Genomic DNA, 24073 nt, shown 5'->3' on the forward strand with positions numbered 1-24073 from the left:
GTGCCACAAAATCTAAAAGCTGTGAAGATCCAAGAAGCCCTTGCCTTAGAGATGGATGTTGCAATTAATGTTTTTATAAGATCATCATGGGCAGAAGTACCATGTGCTCTATTTGTAGCCTCCTTCTCTAACTGGTAGAAAGTTCCAATCCAGTCCACACTATTCTGCTAATATTTTCTTTATTTTTATTTACTTTTTTAGAGATGAGATCTTGCTATGTTGCCCAGGCCGGACACAAACTCCTGGGCTCAAGCAATTCTCCTGCCTCAGGCTCCCGTGTAGCAGGGACAACAAATATGTACCACTGCACCTGGCACTGTTCTGCTAACACTTTTAGTGAGCTCAAATAAAGCAGTAGTAGCACAATAAAAACCACCACAGTAGAAGGCATACAATTGCAAATAATACTTAATGCATATTCAGATACAGTTAAATGCCTTTGCTACTAATCCTTAATTGTTACCAATCACTCCCTGCCTTAAGTCTTATTTTACTTCACATTTAGGTTTAATTAACTCATCAAGAAGTATATGCCTCTATTCAGAAGGGCTTAACCTCAGTGGGTGGTGTAACAATATAGACCTTTCTCAGACATCTAAGAGTGATTTAAGATTTCTTTCAGGTGGTCCAAGAGTCCCTTGAACTTGTATGCAAAAGTTTTGGTGTACATTTATTCTGAGGACAGATTCCATGACATTATCACCAATATGGGTAATAACATCAACATTAAAAGCCAATATTTATGAAGTACCAACTATGTACCGAACATTGTTATACATAGATCACTTTCTCTGCCTCATTTCATCTTCACAACAATCCTACCAGGTATGATGCATCATCATCATCATCAACCTCATTGTAAAGATACAGAAACTGCAACTCAGAAAAGGTAAGCAAATTGCCTGACAACATGCAATTTGTGAAAAACAGAGCTTTCTTTCCTTGCACAGAGCTTTGTTTTTAGATTGTGATTCAAAAAGTCAGTTTCTTGCAAATCAAACCACAATGAGATACCATCTCACACCAGTCAAAATGGCTATTATTAAAAAGACAAAAAATAACAGATGCTGGCGAGGCTACAGAGAAAAGGGAACACTGACACATACTTGTTGGGGATGTAAATTAGTTCAGTCACTGTGGAAAGCAGTCTGGAGATTTCTCAAAGAGCTTAAAACAGAATACCATTCAACCCAGCATTCCCATTACTGGGTTTATACCCAAAGGAAAATAAATTGTTCTACCAAAAGACACATGCGCTCATATGTCATTGCAGCACTATTCACAATAGTAGAAACATGGAATGAACCTAGGTGCCCATGAATGGTGGACTGTGTAAAGAAAATGTGGTACATATACACCATGGAATACTATACAGTCATAAAAAAGAATGAGATCATGTCCTCTGCAGCAACATGGATGCAGCTGTAGGCCATTATCCTGAGCAAATTAATGCAAGAACAGGAAACCAAACACTGCATGTTCTCACAAGTGGGAGCTAAACATTAGGTACACATGGACATAAAGATGGAAACAATAGACAGTGGGGACTACTAGAGGAAGGAGGGTGGGAGGAGGGAGAGTGTTGAAAAACTACCTATCTGGTATTATGCTCACTACCTGGGTGACAGGATCATTCATACACCAAACCTCAGCATCCCACAATTTATCCATGTAACAAACCTGCACATGTACCCTCTGGACCTAAAATAAAAGTTGGAAAAAAATTCAGTTTATCTTTTTAATTTAAACACATATCTCTATCTACAGCTTTAATCTTCTAATGCACACAGTATGTCTATTATCAGATGAAAGAGATGAGTTATATGAATGCCTAGTGCTTGTTCAGATTATTATTAAACTTTCTGAAGAAAGTGGATCCAAAAAATACTTGCTGATTATCTGAATTGCACTTCAGAATCCTTCACAAAACAACACTCCACAAAGACCTGGGTAGGAGGGCACAAACAATTTGCAACCCCTGGTCTACTGTAGGAAACATCAAGACCTAGTATTCTGCAGAGAAGAGAACTTACAATCAGTTGAGCAATGTTAGCCTTGGTCACAATGCTAGCTCACAGCAGAGATGGGACAAGAAACTCAGCCTCCTGACTCCTCATCAAAAATAAAAAATACAGCCATGTCATGCATCACTTAATGTTGGGGATATGTTCTGAGAAATGCATTGTTAGGTGATTTCATCATTTCGTGAACATCACAGAGTGCATTTACACAAACCTAGATGGATAGCCTACTAGACACCTAGGCTACAGGGTATAGCCTATTGCTCCTAAGCTATAAAACTACACAGCATGTTACTGTACTGTATACTATAGGCAGTTGTAGGCATACTGTAGGCAGTTGTAACACAACAGTATACGTTTGTGTATCTAAACATATCTAAACATAGAAAAGGTACAGTAAAAATATGGTATAATCTTAAGGGACTACTGTCATATATGTGGTTCATCATTGATCAAAACAACCTTATGCAGTACGTGACTGCACATAGTAAAACAAAAGACTATATTTCTTTTTCTGCAGCATTTATAAGATATTTTTAAATAACTTCTCCAATTAATGCACCATTTACGGAGGGGACACTTAGGTCTAACATATCCAGGACAGTCTTCTCTTATAAAGCATAATTTTTTTTTAGTTTTTAAATATATTACATTGGGGTGGAGCCAAGATGGCCGAATAGGAACAGCTCCGGTCTCCAGCTCCCAGCCCCAGCGACACAGAAGACGGGTGATTTCTGCATTTCTGCTTGAGGTACCGGTTTCATCTCACTAGGGAGTGCCTAACAGTGGGTGCAGGACAGTCGGTGAAGCGCACTGTGCGCGAGCCGAAGCAGGGCGAGGCATTGCCTCACTCGGGAAGCGCAAGGGGTCAGGGAGTTCCCTTTCCTAGTCAAAGAAAGGGGAAGCAGACGGCACCTGGAATATCGGGTCGGTCCCATCCTAATACTGCACTTTTCCAACGGGCCTGGAAAACGGCACACTAGGAGATTGTGTCCCGCACCTGGCTCGGAGGGTCCTATGCCCACAGAGTCTCGCTAATTGCTAGCACAGCAGTCTGAGATCAAGCTGCGAGGCGGCAGCGAGGCTGGGGGAGGGGCGCCCGCCATTGCCCAGGCTTGCTTAGGTAAACAAAGCAGCCAGGAAGCTCGAACTGGGTGGAGCCCACCACAGCTCAAGGAGGCCTGCCTGCCTCTGTAGGCTCCACCTCTGGGGGCAGGGCACAGACAAACAAAAACTCTGCAAGAACTTCCACAGACTTAAATGTCCCTGTCTGACTGACAGCTTTGAAGAGAGTAGTGGTTCTCCCAGCACGCAGCTGGAGATCTGAGAACGGTCAGACTGCCTCCTAAAGTGGGTCCCTCACCCCTGAGCAGCCTAACTGGGAGGCACCCCCCCAGTAGGGACAGACTGACACCTCATTCAACCCGGTACTTCTCTGAGACAAAACTTTCAGAGGAACTATCAGACAGCTGAATTCGTGGTCTCACGAAAATCAGCTGTTCTGCAGCCACCGCTGCTGACACCCAGCCAAACAGGGTCTGGAGTGCACCTCTAGTAAACTCCAACAGACCTGCAGCTGAGGGTCCTGTCTGGTAGAAGGAAAACTAACAAACAGAAAGGACATCCACACCAAAAACCCATCTGTACATCACCATCATCAAAGACAAAAAGTAGATAAAACCACAAAGATGGGGAAAAAACAGACCAAAAAAACTGGAAACTCTAAAAAACAGAGCACCTCTCCTCCTCCAAAGGAACGCAGTTCCTCACCAGCAACGGAACAAAGCTGGATGGAGGATGACTTTGATGAGTTGAGAGAAGAAGGCTTCAGACGATCAAACTACTCTGAGCTACGGGAGGAAATTCAAAACAACAGCAAAGAAGTTAAAAACTTTGAAAAAAAATTAGAAGAATGGATAACTAGAATAACCAATGGAGAGAAGGGCTTCAAGGAGCTGATGGAGCTGAAAGCCAAGTTTCGAGAACTACGTGAAGATTGCAGAAGCCTCAGTAGCAGATGCGATCAACTGGAAGAAAGGGTATCGCTGATGGAAGATGAAATGAATGAAATGAAGAGAGAAGGGAAGTTTAGAGAAAAAAGGATAAAAAGAAATGAACAAAGCCTCCAAGAAATTTGGGACTATGTGAAAAGACCAAACCTACGTCTGATTGGTGTACCTGAAAATGATGGGGAGAATGGAACCAAGTTGGAAAACACTCTGCAAGATATTATCCAGGAGAACTTCCCCAATCTAGCAAGGCAGGCCAGCATTCAGATTCAGGAAATACAGAGAACGCCACAAAGATACTCCTCGAGAAGGGCAACTCCAAGACACATTATTGTCAGATTCACCAAAGTTGAAATGAAAGAAAAAATGTTAAGGGCAGCCAGAGAGAAAGGTCGGGTTACCCACAAAGGGAAGCCCATCAGACTAACAGCTGATCTCTCAGCAGAAACTCTACAAGCCAGAAGAGAGTGGGGGCCGATATTCAACATTCTTAAAGAAAAGAATTTTCAACCCAGAATCTCCTATCCCGCCAAACTAAGCTTCATAAGTGAAGGAGAAATAAAACACTTTACAGACAAGCAAACGCTGAGTGATTTTGTCACCACCAGGCCTGCCCTGAAAGAGCTCCTGAAGGAAGCACTAAACATGGAAAGGAACAACCGGTACCAGCCACTGCAAAAACATGCCAAATTGTAAAGACCATCGAGACTAGGAAGAAACTATAGCAACTAATGAGCAAAATAACCAACTAACATCATAATGACAGGATCAGATTCACACATAACAATATTAACGTTAAATGTAAATGGGCTAAATGCTCCAATTAAAAGACACAGACTGGCAAACTGGATAAGGAGTCAGGACCCATCAGTGTGCTGTATTCAGGAAACCCATCTCACGTGCAGAGACACACATAGACTCAAAATAAAGGGATGGAGGAAGATCTATCAAGCAACTGGAAAACAAAAAAAGGCAGGGGTTGCAATCCTAGTCTCTGATAAAATAGACTTTAAACCAACAAAGATCAAAAGAGACAAAGAAGGCCATTACATAATGGTAAAGGGATCAATTCAACAAGAAGAGCTAACTATCCTAAATATATATGCACCCAACACAGGAACACCCAGATTCATAAAGCAAGTCCTGAGTGACCTACAAAGGGACTTAAACTCCCACACAATAATAATGGGAGATTTTAACACCCCACTGTCAGCATTAGACAGATCAACGAGACAGAAAGTTAACAAGGATATCCAGGAATTGAACTCAGCTCTACATAAAGTGGACCTAATAGACATCTACAGAACTCTCCACCCCAAGTCAACAGAATATACATTTTTTTCAGCACCACACCACACCTATTCCAAAATTGACCACATAGTTGGAAGTAAAGCTCTCCTCAGCAAATGTAAAAGAACAGAAATTATAACAAACTGTCTCTCAGACCACAGTGCAATCAAACTAGAACTCAGGATTAAGAAACTCACTCAAAACCGCTCTACTACATGGAAACTGAACAACCTGCTCCTGAATGACTATTGGGTACATAATGAAATGAAGGCAGAAATAAAGATGTTCTTTGAAACCAACGAGAACAAAGACACAACATACCAGAATCTCTGGGACACATTCAAAGCAGTGTGTAGAGGGAAATTTATAGCACTAAATGCCCACAAGAGAAAGCAGGAAAGATCCAAAATTGACTCCCTAACATCACAATTAAAAGAACTAGAAAAGCAAGAGCAAACACATTCAAAAGCTAGCAGAAGGCTAGAAATAACTAAAATCAGAGCAGAACTGAAGGAAATAGAGACACAAAAAACCCTTCAAAAAATTAATGAATCCAGGAGCTGGTTTTTTGAAAAGATCAACAAAATTGATGGACCGCTAGCAAGACTAATAAAGAAGAAAAGAGAGAAGAATCAAATAGATGCAATAAAAAACGAAAAAGGGGATATCACCACCGATCCCACAGAAATACAATCTACCATCAGAGAATACTACAAACACCTCTATGCAAATAAACTAGAAAATCTAGAAGAAATGGATAAATTCCTCGACAAATACACCCTCCCAAGACTAAACCAGGAAGAAGTTGAATCTCTGAATAGACCAATAACAGGTTCTGAAGTTGTGGCAATAATCAATAGCTTACCAACCAAAAAGAGTCCAGGACCTGATGGATTCACAGCTGAATTCTACCAGAGGTACAAGGAGGAACTGGTACCATTCCTTCTGAAACTATTCCAATCGATAGAAAAAGAGGGAACTCTCCCTAACACATTTTATGAAGCCAGCATCGTCCTGATACCAAAACCTGGCAGAGACATAACAAAAAAAGAGAATTTCAGACCAATATCCTTGATGAACATTGATGCAAAAATCCTCAATAAAATACTGGCAAACCGAATCCAGCAGCACATCAAAAAGCTTATCCACCATGATCAAGTGGGCTTCATCCCTGGGATGCGAGGCTGGTTCAACATACGCAAATCAATAAACGTAATCCAGCATATAAACAGAACCAAAGACAAAAACCACATGATTATCTCAATAGATGCAGAAAAGGCCTTTGACAAAATTCAACAACCCTTCATGCTAAAAACTCTCAATAAATTAGGTATTGATGGGACGTATCTCAAAATAATAAGAGCTATCTACGACAAACCCACAGCCAATATCATACTGAATGGGCAAAAACTGGAAGCATTCCCTCTGAAAACTGGCACAAGACAGGGATGCCCTCTCTCACTGCTCCTATTCAACATAGTGCTGGAAGTTCTGGCCAGAGCAATCAGGCAGGAGAAGGAAATAAAAGGTATTCAATTAGGAAAAGAGGAAGTCAAATTGTCCCTGTTTGCAGATGACATGATTGTATATCTAGAAAACCCCATTGTCTCAGCCCAAAATCTCCTTCAGCTGATTAGCAACTTCAGCGAAGTCTCAGGATACAAAATTAATGTACAAAAATCACAAGCATTCTTGTACACCAATAACAGACAAACAGAGAGCCAAATCATGAGTGAACTCCCATTCACAATTGCTTCAAAGAGAATAAAATACCTAGGAATCCAACTTACAAGGGATGTGAAGGACCTCTTCAAGGAGAACTACAAACCACTGCTCAATGAAATAAAAGAGGATACAAACAAATGGAAGAACATTCCATGCTCATGGGTTGGAAGAATCAATATCGTGAAAATGGCCATACTGCCCAAGGTAATTTATATATTCAATGCCATCCCCATCAAGCTACCAATGACTTTCTTCACAGAATTGGAAAAAACTACTTTAAAGTTCATATGGAACCAAAAAAGAGCCCGCATCGCCAAGTCAATCCTAAGCCAAAAGAACAAAGCTGGAGGCATCACGCTACCTGACTTTAAACTATACTACAAGGCTACAGTAACCAAAACAGCATGGTACTGGTACCACAACAGAGACATAGATCAATGGAACAGAACAGAGCCCTCAGAAATGATGCCGCATAGCTACAACTATCTGATCTTTGACAAACCTGACAAAAACAAGAAATGGGGAAAGGATTCCCTATTTAATAAATGGTGCTGGGAAAACTGGCTAGCCATATGTAGAAAGCTGCAACTGGATCCCTTCCTTACACCTTATACAAAAATTAATTCAAGATGGATTAAAGACTTATATGTTAGACCTAAAACCATTAAAATCCTACAAGAAAACCTAGGCAATACCATTCAGGACATAGGCGTGGGCAAGGACTTCATGTCTAAAACACCAAAAGCAATGGCAACAAAAGCCAAAATCGACAAATGGGATCTCATTAAACTAAAGAGCTTCTGCACAGCAAAAGAAACTACCATCAGAATGAACAGGCAACCTACAGAATGGGAGAAAATTTTTGCAACCTACTCATCTGACAAAGGGCTAATATCCAGAATCTACAATGAACTCAAACAAATTTACAAGAAAAAAACAAACAACCCCATCAAAAAGTGGGCAGAGGACATGAACAGACACTTCTCAAAAGAAGACATTTATGCAGCCAGAAAACACATGAAGAAATGCTCATCATCACTGGCCACCAGAGAAATGCAAATCAAAACCACAGTGAGATACCATCTCACACCAGTTAGAACGGCCATCATTAAAAAGTCAGGAAACAACAGGTGCTGGAGAGGATGTGGAGAAATAGGAACACTTTTACACTGTTGGTGGGACTGTAAACTAGTTCAACCATTGTGGAAGTCAGTGTGGCGATTCCTCAGGGATCTCGAACTAGAAATACCATTTGACCCAGCCATCCCATTACTGGGTATATACCCAAAGGACTATAAATCATGCTGCTATAAAGACACATGCACACGTATGTTTATTGCGGCACTATTCACAATAGCAAAGAGTTGGAACCAACCCAAATGTCTAACAACGATAGACTGGATTAAGAAAATGTGGCACATATACACCATGGAATACTATGCAGCCATAAAAAATGATGAGTTCGTGTCCTTTGTAGGGACATGGAAGAAACTGGAAAACATCATTCTCAGTAAACTATCGCAAGGACAAAAAACCAAACACCGCATGTTCTCTCTCATAGGTGGGAATTGAACAATGAGAACTCATGGACACAGGAAGGGGAACATCACACTCCGGGGACTGTTGTGGGGTTGGGGGAGGGGGGAGGGACAGCATTAGGAGATACACCTAATGCTAAATGACGAGTTAATGGGTGCAGGAAATCAACATGGCACATGGATACATATGTAACAAACCTGCACATTGTGCACATGTACCCTAAAACCCTAAAGTATAATAAAAAAAAAAAATCTAAGACCTGAAACTATAAAAATTCTGGAAGATAACATTAGAAAAACTCTTCTAGACATTGACTTAGGCAAAGAGTTTATGGTGAAGAACCCAAAAGCAAATGCAACAAAAATAAAAATAAATAGATGGGACCTACTTAAGCTAAAAAGCTTCTGCACAGCAAAAGAAATAATCAGTAGAGTAAACAGACAATCCACCGAATGGAAGAAAATATTCACAAACTATGCATCATTGACAAAGGACTAATATCCAGAATCTACAAGGAACTCAACAAATCAGCAAGAAAAAAAACAAATAATCCCATTGAAAAGTGGGCAAAGGACATGAATAGACAATTATCAAAAGAAGATATACAAACGGCCAACAAACATGTGAAAAAAATGCTCAGCGTCACTAATTATCAGGGAAATGCAAATTAAAAACCACAGTGAGATAACACATTACTCCTGCAAGAATGGCCATAATTAAAACATAAAAGAAATAGGTGTTGGCATGGATGTGGTGAAAAGAGAACACTTTTACTCTGCTGGTGGGAATGTAAACTAGTACAGCCACTATGGAAAACAGCATGGATATTCCTTAAAGAACTGAAGGTAGAACTACTATTTGATCCAGTAATCCAGCTACTGGGTATCTACCCAGAGGAAATAAGTCGTTATATAAAAAAGACACTTGCACACACATATATGGCAGCACAATTCATAACTGCAAAAATATGGGACCAGCCTAAATGCCCATCGATCAATGAGTGGATTGAGAAAATGTGGTATATATACATCATGGAATATTACTCAGCCATAAAAAGAAATGAAATAATGGCATTCACAGCAACCTAGATGGAACTGGAGACCATTATTCTAAGTGAAGTAGCTCAAGAATGGAAAACCACGTATCACATATTCTCACTTACATATGGGAGCTAGGCTATGAGGACACAAAGGCATAAGAATTATATAATGGATAATAGATAGGTATTTAGACTAATTTCTAGACTGTAGCACTAAAAATAATGTGGAGGAAAATTCTAAATAAACAGAATGTTTTCATCCTTTGCAAGAAGAGAACATAAAATGCAAAGTTTAAGAATTATCCCCTGCAGAATTCCAATTTAAAGATGAGGAAATCAAGGCTCACTGTAGCTAAGATATTTGATAGCTAATAGATTGCAGATATGAAGTTATGATAGTGATTTGCTGTAAATAAACATCTCTGTATGACAAAAAAAAGAAAAAGAATTATGAAATGGATGTGGAGGACTTAGGGGGACCAGGTGGGGGAAGAGGGTGAAGGATAAGAGACTACACATTGGGCACAGTGTATAATGTTCAAGTGATGGGTGCACCAATACCTCAGAAATTACCATTAAATAATTTATCCATGTAACCAAAAACCACCTGTTCCCCAAAAACTATTGAAATAAAATAAGAGACAGTTCTTAAAAAAAATATATATATATATTACATAAATGTCTTTTGTCTCCCCTTATGCAACAGTCAGTGTAAAATGGAGATAATAAACACCTCTCTAGATAAAGAAAGACCATGGAAATCTTTTGTTTGTCGACTCTATCAGACATACCTTCAACAGATGATACCTTTCAGCACGAATTGCCAGAATTTCTTCTATTGAGGGAATATCATCTGGTAGTTCTGTCTCAGCCAGTTCAGTTCCAAAGGACTGTAACATCTGAGCCATTTCTTTCACTGTGAGGGCAAAATTTTCTATAGCCTGCAAAGAGCCGGTGATTACTTTAATTGTATGGTAACTCTGTGAGCATATCAAAAACTAGATCAGTAAGTGTATTTGTTTTTATTGGGGGTATAACAGCAAACACATATACTATGAACTCTCCTCTGCTACAGAAATATGGCATTGCTCTTGGCAATCAAGTGTAACTCTTCATCTAAAACGCTAAGAAACTGAAGGAAAATTAAGAGTCTTCCTGAATATCTTTTATCCAAATTTCTTGACTTATTTCTTGGACACTAATGAAAATTATTTCTTACAGATGCCATGTATTGAGTAGTTTGTTTTATTTTCTTGAAAATTACAGTGTTTTCCTTATTCTATAAACTCTCCAATTGGCAAAATTGCCTTATAATAACTTTACTTCTGAAGAGAGATGAGAACAGTAAAGTCACTTTATATTTGTTTATTATCATTTGTGAATAAGCATTAGCATTCCTAACAAGGTGATAATTGAAGGAAATGGGGGAAAAACTAGTCACAACAACTCATTTCAGGTACTATAGAATATTTGGAATGGTGGCCCCAAAGCCTTTGTTGCCATAAAATGGTAAGTAAGGTTTTGTTGTTTATTTTGTTTCTAAAATCAATTACTCTGAGAAAGAAGGGCAACATGTAGAGACCATATGACCATGTGTTAACCATGCATATCAAAATATTTGCTTGTTTATTTATAGCATTACAGGTTATTAAAGGATAGGCATTGCTAATTTTGGCAATACATCTTCATGTGAATGAATGAATCGTTGAATGAATGCATTGTTAAATGAATTAATGAATGAAATGTTGAGTGAAGAACAAGTATGAGGAAAATGGAATCCTAATTTAATGGGACATCATTAATTTCTTCAGAAGGGTTCCCCTATCTCTGGGATTAGAAGTCAAGATACTTATATACCACAGACATACTTGGGAGGTGCAGGACCCTTGCCTATTTGTAAATTTCTAAAACAGAAGTACACTCTTTGCTACAAATCTAAATGCCTCAGAAGCATCACTAGGATAATGAGATTAATAATACTATTGGCACTTATTGACGGTTTGCCATATGCTAGGCACTGTGTAAAACATTTTACTTTTGCTATCTCATTTAGTCTTTTTAAGATCCCTATGAGGTAAGGTATTATTAGTCCCATTTTACAGTTAGGAAAACTAAGACTCAGAGAGGTTATGTATATTGTCCAAGGTCATATAACTAAAAATCAGCAGGGCCAGGATTTGAATCCAAACCCTTTGTTTCTTCAAGTTACTACATAGCCACAGGAGGGGATGGACAGAGTATGATCTCCTTATTCCCTAGGATTCTCCTTCAATTGCCATCCTCAGTGACTGCTCATCATTTCTAGATATTGCCTATGGAAGAAAACCAAGATGTTGAATTTATATGTATGTGAAAAGTGAGGGCCCAGAAAGCTGGGTTTTTTTTTGTTTATTTTATTTTATTTTTCCTATTTTTCGAATAGGAAAGAATTCTAGAACTAGATTTAAAGGCTAACATGAAGAACTATAGGCTCTACAGTAAGGGCAAAGACAACATACATTTCTGAAGATGATCCATTCACTGTGGCAGTACTGCAAGGTGCCGCCTAACTCAGGGGTTAATTGCTTGTCATCAATGTATGTCAGCAAATCACTAACTGAGCTCAGCATAACAACCTATATAAATAAGCAAAAAAGATACTGTTAACTGCCCTTCATGCCATCCCTCCATTAAACTGTAAAATGAACTTTGGCATACATTTAGCAGAAAGTTACCTCTGATAAATGGTTTTAACAGTTCTCTCCTGTACATGCCCCCATACATGTATGCACTACCTTCTTCAGATAATAACAGTTTTTATTTACAAAACATTTTCTGTAAAGCTAAATCAATCTCCACAGAAACCAAAACGCCTAATTTTCCTCCATCTAAGAGTTTGCATTGTTAATGGTCCAGCTTCTAAAAGAATGCTATGCTCACAACAAAGAAAAGGACATTATGTAGTAAGTTATAATTTATCAGGAGGGGCTGGCCTTTTCAAAAGTATGAAAATTTATGAGCACCCTATTCCTAACCTTAAAAACATACAAAAATATTTTTAAAAAGTCATGGTACTCTGGACTAGCTCAGGATGTAAGTTCATGGGAGTTCAAATACATAAAACATACACTCAATTTTACTAAAAATAAAATTTCCTGCTTATATACACATACACACACATACATATACACACACGCACACATACATATATACACATATATATAACATATATGACATATTTTTTGCAAAAGTAATTGCTTTGCTATAAATTGATGAATCGATTTCTTTTTTAAATGGTAGAAGTGAAAGACTTTTGGGCATTTCAAATGTATACTTTTAAAAGACAAATTTTAATTTTTTTCTTTTAAATGATACATGGGCACATGTAAAATATAAACAGCATGGTACAAGTCTTCATGAGAATTAGAGGAACAAAACATTTAAATAATATACTCTTACTGGTAATTTAAGCATAAAATCCTCCTGACTAAACCGAAATCCAATGTCTGTGAACGTTCGTTGAAGAAAGCTGGTAGGACGTAAAACTAAAACCAAGTGCAAGTTCCCAGGAAAGGAAGCCTGTAGAAAGAAAGAACAAAATAAATTGAAAAAAAAAATTGTCAACACACACTCAGCTGAGCACATACCAGAAAAATATGTAACTGAAGAAACAAACTTTAAGTTCATAAAAGCCAGTAAAAGGCCAACACTTCACAAATGGATATTGATAAAATCTAAAAACATGCAAATAGAAAGAAAAATAATGTAAGGCTTCAGGTCAGATCCTTGCAACACTTCTGGTATGGAATTTTCTCACACTAAAGAAGTAGATCCCACGTTACGAAGAAATAGACTCTAAATCTTTATTTTAGAGTTATTTGAACTCAAATTGCACTTATTTCCCATAAAAACAAATAGAGTTAGGTGGCAGTTTCCTAGGATAACCCTAAAAGTCAATGGGTTTTTGTCTGTGTATTTACACTAAACAATGAAAGAAAACTTTATTATGGGATTATATTTTTATTTTAATCCAATCAATATTTACTGAACATCTTCTATGTGTCTACTTCATGTATTTAAATGAATGATTATCAAGCTCTGTTAGGCATTGAATGTTCACAAATTAAGAAAATACAATCTCTACCCAAAAGTTCCACTGCAGAGTCCATTACTAATCAGCAACTCTTTAACTAAGTTGATAAGTAATCAAAGGAATTAGAATAATATACAAGGGGAAATGACAGCACAAACTCTCCAAGACATAGGAAGGTCAAAAAGATCTTGAAGCATAACGAGGAATTAACTGGATCAGAATGTTGTTCTAGTTCACCAATGTTTCCCCAGCTTCTAGAACTTGCTGGCACGTAGTATGCAGTCAAAAATAATTGCTACACTAAAGAATTCAAAAGACAAAGAAGGAGGACACATTGCAAAATAAATGGAGAATGGAGTAACATAGCCCAATTTTAATAACAAATCACCATGTACTAAATGCTTACTCTGTGCAAAGCATTTTGCCAATATTATCATAAATTCTTTTCATAATAATTCTATGAAGGAGTTAGGTTACTCACTTTTACAAATAAAGAAAGTGAGACTCAGAGAGTTTAAGTATACCTTCCCCCAGCTGGCAAAGCCTTGATTTGCCCCTAAGTCTGTGCTCTTAATCACTAAACTACTACACCTCCTGAAAAGGCCCTAGTCAAGAGAGCCAGATGAAATGACGCTGGGGGACAATGGGAGATAGTGTTGGGAAAATGGGCCAGAACCACATCAGAAAGGATCATGGGTTTTTTTTTCCTGGAGGTAAGGGGAGTCTCTAAAAGGTTTTGAGCATCAGAACAACACGGTCAAATTTGCATTTTAGAAAGATCACTTTGGCTTTAGGAAGAACTGGATTTGAACAAGAGTAGAAGCAGACAGATGAGCTAGGAGGCTGGTACAGTAATCCAAGCCAGGAATGATGAGTTTCTGAACTAAAGTAATGATACCAGGAATAAGAGTAGAATTTAGGAGGCACAATCAGCAAGACATAACCACTTGATGTACTTGCCGAGAAAGGAGGTACTGGGAGGATCAAACTCCAGATTTGGGGTTTGAGTAACTGGTTTAATAGTACAACCTTCACTGAGATGGGAAACACAAGAGAAACAGGTTTTAAGAAGGGGAACAAGATTCTGATCTCCATTCATATACATGTTAGGTTGGGAAGGGTCAGCAGGACATCCAGATGATGTCCTTCGGACAGCTGCTTGTACAAGTAAGAAGGGAAAGAAGTCTAGGCTAAAAGTGCAGAATCAGGAGCCATCAGCCTCAAGATGGCAGATTAGAGCACAATAGAGCAAAATATATGAAAAATGTTCCAACTGCAATTATATTTCAGGCATATTACAATACTAGTAATTAAAACTATAAACTAAGAATAAGATACTGTGGGGCAAGGAGTTTATGGGAACTCTCTGTACTTCCTGTTAAATTTTGTTGTGAACTTAAAACTGCTCTAAAAAAATAAAGTCTATTTTAAAATAAAAGAAAAAAGTAACTTTCACCAGGGTATAAAACATAGACTCTTTGGGAAATGATGCTCAAAACTGGCGATTTTCCTAATTCAATTTGAGATGGTGATAAAGCATAAAATGTTAAGTGGCAATGAGAACTAGAGTAAATGAAAGAGAAATGAGTGTGATATGCACAAATAAGTAAATTAAAAGAGCATAAAATTAAATCAATAAATTAAACAATGATTATCAATATACATAAACTGGGATGGCTGTCCAACTCATAATTCCCCCAGGAGGCCATGACTGTTACTGTCTCCCTTTATCTCAGAAACTACTCCCCCTTCCATTATTCTACACATTGGTTCCAAATAAGAACTCTTATTTTCCTACATGGCCCTGCCCTTCCAACACACAATGATTAGTAGTGATTAGAAGTATGATTAGGGCCAGACATGGTGATTCATGCCTGTAATCCCAACAGTTTAGGAGACTGAGGATGGAGGATCACTTGAGGCCAGGAGTTCCAGAACAGCCTAGACAACATAGTGAGACCCCATCTCTACAAAAAATTTAAAAATTATCCAGTCATGGTGGTATGAGCCTATGGTTCCAGTTACTCAGGAGGCTGAGGGGGGAAGATCGCTTGAGCCCAGGAAGTTGAGCCTGCAGTGAGCCATGATGGTGCTACTGCACTCCAGCCTGGGCGACAGAGTGAGACCTCATCTGTTTAAAAAAGAAAAAGATAAAAGATAAGCATGAACATTTGATGTAAGCAGGGCCAAAGAAGTCCTGCCCTAGAATTTTCAAACTAATACTGAGTGAAGGAAACTTTGAGGATGCCATTTAAAAGCAGCAGATTGCCAAGAGCCCTGCTGCTGGAGAAACATTGAAAAGAATAAAGTTAACTTGTATACAGAAACAGAGAGAGACAGAGAAACAGAGTTCCAATGGTAATGTATATCCTACCTTCTATTATGTACATAATGTATATTTTATTTTATGTTAAGTATAATATGTATGTTCCAGCTGGGCACGGTGGCTCACACCTGTAATCCCGGCACTTTGGGAAGCTGAGGTGGGAGGATTATTTGAGGCCAGGAGTTCGAGACCAGCCTGGCCAACATGGTGAAAACCCGTCTCTACTAAAAATACAAAAAATTAGCCGGGTGTGTTGGCACACGCCTGTGGTCCCCGCTACTGGGGAGGCTGAAGCATGAGAATCACTTGAACCCAGGAGGTGGAGGCTGCGGTGAACTGAGATTGTGCCACTGCACTCCAGCCTGGGCAACAGGGTGAGACTCTGCCAAATATATATATATATATATATATATATATGTTTTCCAGCTATTACAGGAATTAAAAGAAATAATGAATATAAAGGCACTTTTAAAATTTTTATTTTAGGTTTGGGGGTACATGCAAAGGCTACATAGATAAACACGTGTCACGGTGGGGGTTGTTGTACATATTATTACTTCACCTAGGTATTAAGCTCAGTACCCAATAGTGATCTTTTCTGCTCCTCTCCCTCCTCCCACCCTCCACCCTCAAGTAGACCCCAGTGTCTGTTGTTTCCTTCTTTGTGTTCATAACTTCTTATTTAGCTCCCACTTATAAGTGAGAACATGCAGTATTTAAGGAACTTAAACTAATTTACAAGAGAAAAACAAACAGCCCCATTAAAAAGTGGGCAAAGGACATGAAAAGGCACTTTTTAAACTCTAAAATATTAATAAGATAGTTTTAAAATTTTGCCTTGGATTCTCGGACGTCAGGACAAGCAGGTTTGGGTAGAAAACTTTAGGGATATGGATAAAGGCTTGCTTAAGGGAAGAATCTGACAGGGACTTGCGGGAACTTTTGGCCGATTTTTAAGTGGAAAGCACAGATTCTATTTTTACTCCCTTAATTTTAGGAGTTAAGCCTTTCCTTTTTCTTCACCTGGGTAAATTCCCATTATATTATTATACTCACCTGCCTTGAACCTGTTTATTTTTTCATTTTTAATGAAATTGAAAGCACCCTGCTTTGCCAACATTTAAAGCAAAATTACTTTATTCTTTCATGGACTCTAAATTGATCTGGTTTCATCTTTCTCTCTCTGACTTTCCTTAATCTCATATTCTCTTGTATCTAGAATTATCTGGATACAAGAACCTGGGGCTGACTTCAAGCCAGGGATACTCACCCATCTCCAAAATTATGTGTGAGGGAGGAAGGGATGGGAGGATACTATGGGAATAGAGAGAGCTATGTAGCAACTCTCTGCCTGAGGTAAGGCCCTGCTCTCTACTCTGCCATTCCTAGGAGAGCAAGGCTGTACCAGCAGCCAGGTCCAGAGACAGCTGATCACATAGCAGGGAACAAAGTAGAAAGAAAGGAGAGAAAAGGAAAATCACTGTCTGCAAGATGAGTCGGTAAGTGATTTTAAGCAGGGGTAGGGGTATTTAGCTGCTCATAAGCTAGGGATTTTATGTTGGATGTTTATTAAACCTGTTATTGCTCTATTTAATAAAGTGGATTATCCCAAACATTGACAGCTATATAAATTGCTTCTAAAGATAATTCTATATGCTAATCAGTTCATTCTTAAGTAAAACCTTCTGATTATCTTAGCATACATTCTCATTCCTTAATTTCTTCAAAATATTTAGTAATTTACTTGTCACAAGAAGCCCAGAAAAACTTGCACTTTTAAAGAAAATACACTATCAAAGGATGAAAACTTCATTTATTGACTACATAATTACAATATTTTTTGTTATAGTTTATAATACAATTTTATAATCTTTTTTGCATATCTTCCTAGAGCACATGGATTCTGTTAACCCAATAATTACTCCCAATTTTAGTAGCCATTTGGGAGACTAAATAACTTGTAGGCAATAGCTACACAACTACTACGCAATCAGAGCAGTCAGGTGGCACTCAAACAATTCATTTGATTTGTCAGTTATTTTTCTAGAAGACTAAATCATATAGTTCAGACCAGGTGTATTGTTTTTATCCCTCGTGCCCACATGTGAATAAGACATACCTGAATTTTTAATCCCACTCCCATTCACTTAATCCAGACCATAAGAGGTACCTACCAAACTGTCATACTTTTAAAGTGAATCCAGACTTCACATTTATGACTACTTTTCATAGCTTCTCTTTAGCAAAAAATACATATATTTATGTATATTTATATATTCAGGACCTCTCAAAGCTTTAAGGTAGGGAAAGGAGATTGGATAGTTGGACAGGGGTGTAAATGTCATTTATTGAATGCATACTACTAGAATTATGCCCATAAAGAGCACTATTATGACACTGTGCTAAGTATTTACACGCAGTAGGTTCTATTTTTGTCCTCATTTCACAACTGGAGAAACTGAGTGCCATTATCCTCAAAGATGTCTACATCCTAATCCCTGGAACCTAGTAATATATTATCTTATATGGTAAAAGAGACTTTATAAATGTGATTGAGGTCCCTCTTGATATGGGGAGATTATCCGGGATTATCATGGTGAGACCGATGTAATCATTAGGAAAAGAGGGAGGCAGGAGAGTCAGAGAAGAAGATGTGATGGCAGAGGTCAAAGTGATGCAGGGGTATAAACCAAGGAATGAGGACAATCTCTGCAAGCTGGAAAAGTCAAAGAAACAGATTCTTCTCTAGAGACTCCAGAAGGAACACAGCTCTGCTGACCCTTGATTTTTAGCCCAACTGGGTAATCTTGGACTTCTGACCTCCAGAACCGTAATGATACATTTTCACTATTTTAAGCCACTAAGTTTGTAGTAATCTGTTACAGCAGCAATAGGGAACTAATACATTGAGGTTTTGTGGGGTCAGGCAATTTTTCAAGGCCTTCTAGCACATAAGTAGCAGAATTAAAACCCTGGTTCACCTGCCTGTAGAACTAGACTCAGTCAACAAGAGGAATTTGGAGAAGTTATAGCAGGGATGACACAAGGACCAAGTTGGTTGAGAATCTAAACCTGAGACCTAAAGCAAAGGTGACAAACTCGAATGCCTACCGTGTGTTAGGGAGATAATGTAAATGTGAAGTAGGCTTAATTAATGAACAGCCTAAATTAGGTGGAAAATAGCAATTCATACTCTTCCTATATGATGAGGAGCAACAGGAAGTGGTGGGGACCATGGTGAACTGGAGAACATTCAAGGCAGAGGGCACTCATAAGTCAGTTCACTCATAAATCAGTTCCAGCTACATGTTGTCATGTGGCAAGGTGGGCTCAGCATTGCCAACTCTGGTTTCTCAAGAGAAGACAGAAATCCAGATTGTCATGCAAAGCCCAGATGTTTAAAGATGGAAAACAAATTGAAAGTTTGTTAAAATGCTGCATACTCTAAACAAAATGCATCTGTGCATTGACAATTTGCAACCTCTGAACCAAAAAGCTTCATAGATCTGAACATCGATCAATATCAATAATATGGACACGTCCTTATCTGTGATTGCCGGCTATGAGAATCTAGAGGGGACAGAACACTCTTGAGCAATTTTAACCTGACAAGCCATATACATTTAAGATTAATTTGTATGTATCTATGTGGATATACATATAGGTATATATAGAGAGTACTTTTTCTCTATATACCAATATTTGTAACAACTAAAAGTCTCAAGATAATCCATTTTAAAGCTAGTATTTAAATGAACAATCAAACAGCATAGGGTATCAGATGCACATACCAAAGCAAATATAGTTCAAGACCAGTGAACTTTCCCATTTTGGTTTGGGAATATTATATTTCCAAATTCTTGGGTATGCTGCTTTAAGAACCTCTAATCTGTATGGTTATAAAAACATGAAAAAGCACAATTTCTTTTTCCCCAAAATAAAAACTGAGATTTTGAAAGTATAATTCATTTTTGAGAACTTGTCAAAAAAGCAAAAGGATTTGGGCAAAAGTTCGTCTTGTTTTATTTCAATGTGTTTTTGCTTTTTTAAAAAAATAGTTTGCACGAGAGAGGAAACAGCATTGGTTTTAGCTTCTTGCAGACATTTTTCTGGAGTTCCAGCATGTGACTGCTTAAAGACATCTCAGTAAAAGCGAACCAGCTGCCTATCACATAGGACTCGGAGCCATGTGTCCAATCACTGTATGTGGTCCCACCCCAGCCCTCAGCAGCAGCTCTTACAGGCTCTTCAAGGTAACGAGCACAAAATAAGCTCCCTCTCATCTTTCCCTCCCAGAGAACAGATTTACTCCCTTTTACTCACACGTACTTCCAGATTGCCTAGTTCTATGATCTTACAGCAGTAACAACAACAATAACAACAAGAGCAGGCGTAAACCAAATACATCATTTCACTACCGAAGTCTAGAAATTAACCTTGTTTAATACTCTTGTGTGTGCTCTCTAAGGGAGGCAATTCATCACCCTATGCACACTTTTCAGTTATTCTAGTTATTATTTCTAGAATGTTTAAAGTAACTTATAAAACATAAAAGTTTGGTTACTTACTATAAAAATAATTTATTTTCCTATAGCTTTTCTTTTTTAATCTTTAGGGTAAAGAAAGGCAGTAACAATAAGAGAGACCCTTGACTAAAAGCCACTATGTATGTGTCAGACTTCTTATATATATATATATTATTTAGCCTTCATAACATTGCAGTAAACTGGATATTATTCCCTTTTTACAGAGGAGCAAACTGAAGCACAGCTGGTAAGCAGCGGTAGTACGGCCTATCTGGATCCTAAGGGCAAGCTCTTTCTAGACACTTAACACCTCATAGACTGAATGCACACTCAGATTTACTGTTTGCCATTCACGGATGATTTGACCTTGATGTTTCCAAAATGGGACAAATAACATTTGAAACAAGTTGCTGGAAACAATTTAGCATGTACAGTCCACCGAAAGGAAAGTATTATAATTTACTATCAGACAAATGTTGAGATGCTGACAGGCACTTGACTTTGATAAGGTCTGAACCATCTCTGCAGAATATGTTGGGAAAAAAATCTCATGACCTCAAGCTATAGAGAATAGTTTGCAACAGTATGAGCCACTTCCACACTCTTCCCCTCATATCCCCACCTTAAAAAGTACAGACAGTATGAGTTGCCAAGCAACTTGTCAAGTGACCTCAGGAGGACAGCCCAAAGCAATACTCCTTCCTTGTGGTTTGCCCTTTTTGTCACATATATATATCTATTCTCCTCCCCTCTCTCTCACTCAGCTACAGTCATTGAAATTTCTATCAAATAACTAGTTCAAACATTTTTTTGGACTTCAAGTGGCATTGGACCATCCTTTTAGATGTTACCTATCCACAGCCTCCAGAATCAGCCCAATTCCAGAGACCCTTCAAAGTGAAACCATTTTTTTACTAGCTAAGGTTCAAATTCTTTACTCTGGTCAAGTTCTATCCATATAAGCAAAACATATGTGTCTTCTACTATAGTTCTAGGCTTCAGAATTAATCCAATTAATCCCACTCATATCTGTTCCTATGGATCACTTAATTCATTTATGAGAAAAAAAAAACATAGGAAAGAATCAAGGAAAGGTAACAGCAACATATGCTCTTACTTAACACCCAAACATACGCCATCTCCTGCATAAGGCCTTCTCCACCAGCCAGAATTTCTTTTCAAAATAGTCATTTAGGAACATGTCTTACCCTTCCTACTAGATTGAGAGTTCCTTCAGCCCAGTAGCCATTCCATATTTACCTTCGTAACTTACGTTGTATATATCACAGTGCTAGATATGTCTATTCAGTGAGTACCCCTGTACTGTATTTATTGTGTGTATATTAATGCATCTGTATAGACATAAAACTAAGTTCAGCACTGAGAATATATATATATATATATATATATATATATATATATAAAATTAGGAACTTTCTGAAAGCTTAAGTTACCTTTGATAACAAAAGTGCTAATATCAGTTGCTTACAATACTGCAAAGTACATACACAAACATTTCTTGTGCACCATAAATCATCTGTTAAAAGTCTGAATCTATATTCTCATAATATAAAAACATGTATAGAGCCAAAGATATAATTTTGTCAAAATAAAACCAACTATAGTTTTTAAAATAGCAGTCTGTGCTAAGAGCTTTATTAGAAAATAAATCATTTACACACCTATTGATGTTCACTGTCATTCAACAATAATAAAAGTCTTACTTTCCTTATCATAATTTTAATTCAAACTGTCATTTTTTTCCTATGGTCAATTTTTACCTTCTTATTTGTGTGTGTGTGTTATCTTGATATTTTTAGTGAGCAAGTTTATATTTTAAACCATAACATCAATAACATTATATTAATCTTTGAAAGAAAAAGAGTGGCATTTCAAGCCTTTTTGATGATTGGTTTTTTATTAAATTAGCTACTGTTATTTCAACATTTCTCCAAAATACATCTAAAGATCACATTAGAAATTTGCTGGGAATTTACTATATGAATAAATGAAGGGAAAATTTAGGTAAAAGACTGCATGAAATGTACCTGAGAGGAGAGACTTCCAAATTCTAGTCTATATTGAAAAGTGAGTTACTGTCTTTTTCCCTAAAAGAAGAAAGTTGTCAGCAGGTGACAATTTTGTACCTACGAAGTTTAAGTTTGGAAAAGAATTGAAACCATAAGGATTTCAAATCATTCCAGATTTGAAATTTTTTCACTTATACAGTAACACCCAGGAAAGGCTGCATTTTTAAGTGATGAAGGAATCATCTCCAGACCTATCCATGGCAATATACTCTACTTGATCATGGTGAAAGAAAGGATGAATCCTTTTGTTAGATATTATTTTTAGTCATGATTTAAAGCTATGCTGTCCAATGATTCAAAGCTGTTCATACAGTCTTAAACAAATAACATGACTAAGGTGCTCATTCATAAACTTGATGACATTTAGATTTTGAAATTATATTCTACCCCCTCAATTGCCTGAAAATTACCCTATGTCAATATCACAGTAATCACATCAATGCAATCCATGCAAATATAAGCCTCCATTCTCTCCATCTGTCCTTAAAAACCCTACTCAGCAGTTTGTGCTATAGCACCATGCTGCAGCATCCCAGCACTTGAACTTGGGAATAGGCTTTCCAGGAGTGCAGACAGAGCCCTTACCGCATTCCTTCTGAACCTCATCTTGCCTCTCGGGGGATTTGCTTCTGCCATTTCGCCTATACACAATTACACTCTTCTTTTCCAATTGTCAATGCAACATTGATGAAATACGAGCTGCTTCTTGGGTAGTATTTAAAAACGACAGCCAAAAATCTCTATCAAACAAAGCTGCCGTAGCTGCTTCCATTAGCACAGTGGCAGCAATGCTGGGGAGGAAAAAAAAAAACCACTATCCCTGATTAGTCAGCTGACAGATCCTTCCCTTCTGCTCCTTGTAATTCAGAGTTAACACATTCCTCCAATTACTTAGCCTGATTGAACCTTGTGGATTAGCTTGTGCTGGACTGCTCAAGAAGATCAGGCATGTCATAAGAGTGGGAGAAGGAGAAAAAAAAAACCCAGCTCTCTTCCTAGGAGCAGGCTTGATGGGACTGGCTTTCTCCTCTGCAGTTTGATTTTTAAGGTGGAATGCTAAGAATCTTTGTGAAGGTAGTATTAACTCATGCTTTCTACTCTCGTCCTACCCTGGTATGTGACTTAAATTTCAATTCTGTTTTGTTTTCTCTGTTATTATATTCTGGGTTTAAGCCTTGTGAAAGGCTATAGTTTGCAAAATTTTGTCCTGGTAATAATCTAGAAAGAATAGAACATGCAAACTTTCTAAGATGGATATGATTCTCTCCCAAATTAACCTTTCCCCAAAATGTATAACTAAAATAAAGTCTCCTCTCATTAATTATGAAATACAACCTAAATGCTTTTATTTGTTTTGAAGTCTACAAATAAAGGTATTCAAATTGAATCGCATGATTATTTCACAGACACTTGTTTGAAATAATACACCACAGGCA

General features: G+C 37.8%; 1 protein-coding gene across 1 annotated transcript in view; it reads right to left on the reverse strand.

Annotated features, from left to right (window-relative positions):
- The window catches only part of MCF2 (MCF.2 cell line derived transforming sequence), a 64795-nt gene extending 41183 nt beyond the window's left edge, over window positions 1-23612 (reverse strand). Inside the window, exons 1-4 of the mRNA XM_003272589.3 lie at window positions 23223-23612; window positions 13062-13181; window positions 12122-12238; window positions 10415-10564 (exon numbers count right to left, since the gene is read on the reverse strand). Coding sequence (XP_003272637.1) covers window positions 10415-10564; window positions 12122-12238; window positions 13062-13181; window positions 23223-23273 — 438 coding nt within the window. The 5' untranslated portion in view covers window positions 23274-23612. The remainder of the gene's footprint in view (window positions 1-10414; window positions 10565-12121; window positions 12239-13061; window positions 13182-23222) is intronic.
- Window positions 23613-24073: the final 461 nt, after the last annotated feature.

Source organism: Nomascus leucogenys, chromosome X, assembly GCF_006542625.1.
Source record: "Nomascus leucogenys isolate Asia chromosome X, Asia_NLE_v1, whole genome shotgun sequence".
NCBI lineage: Eukaryota > Metazoa > Chordata > Mammalia > Primates > Hylobatidae > Nomascus > Nomascus leucogenys.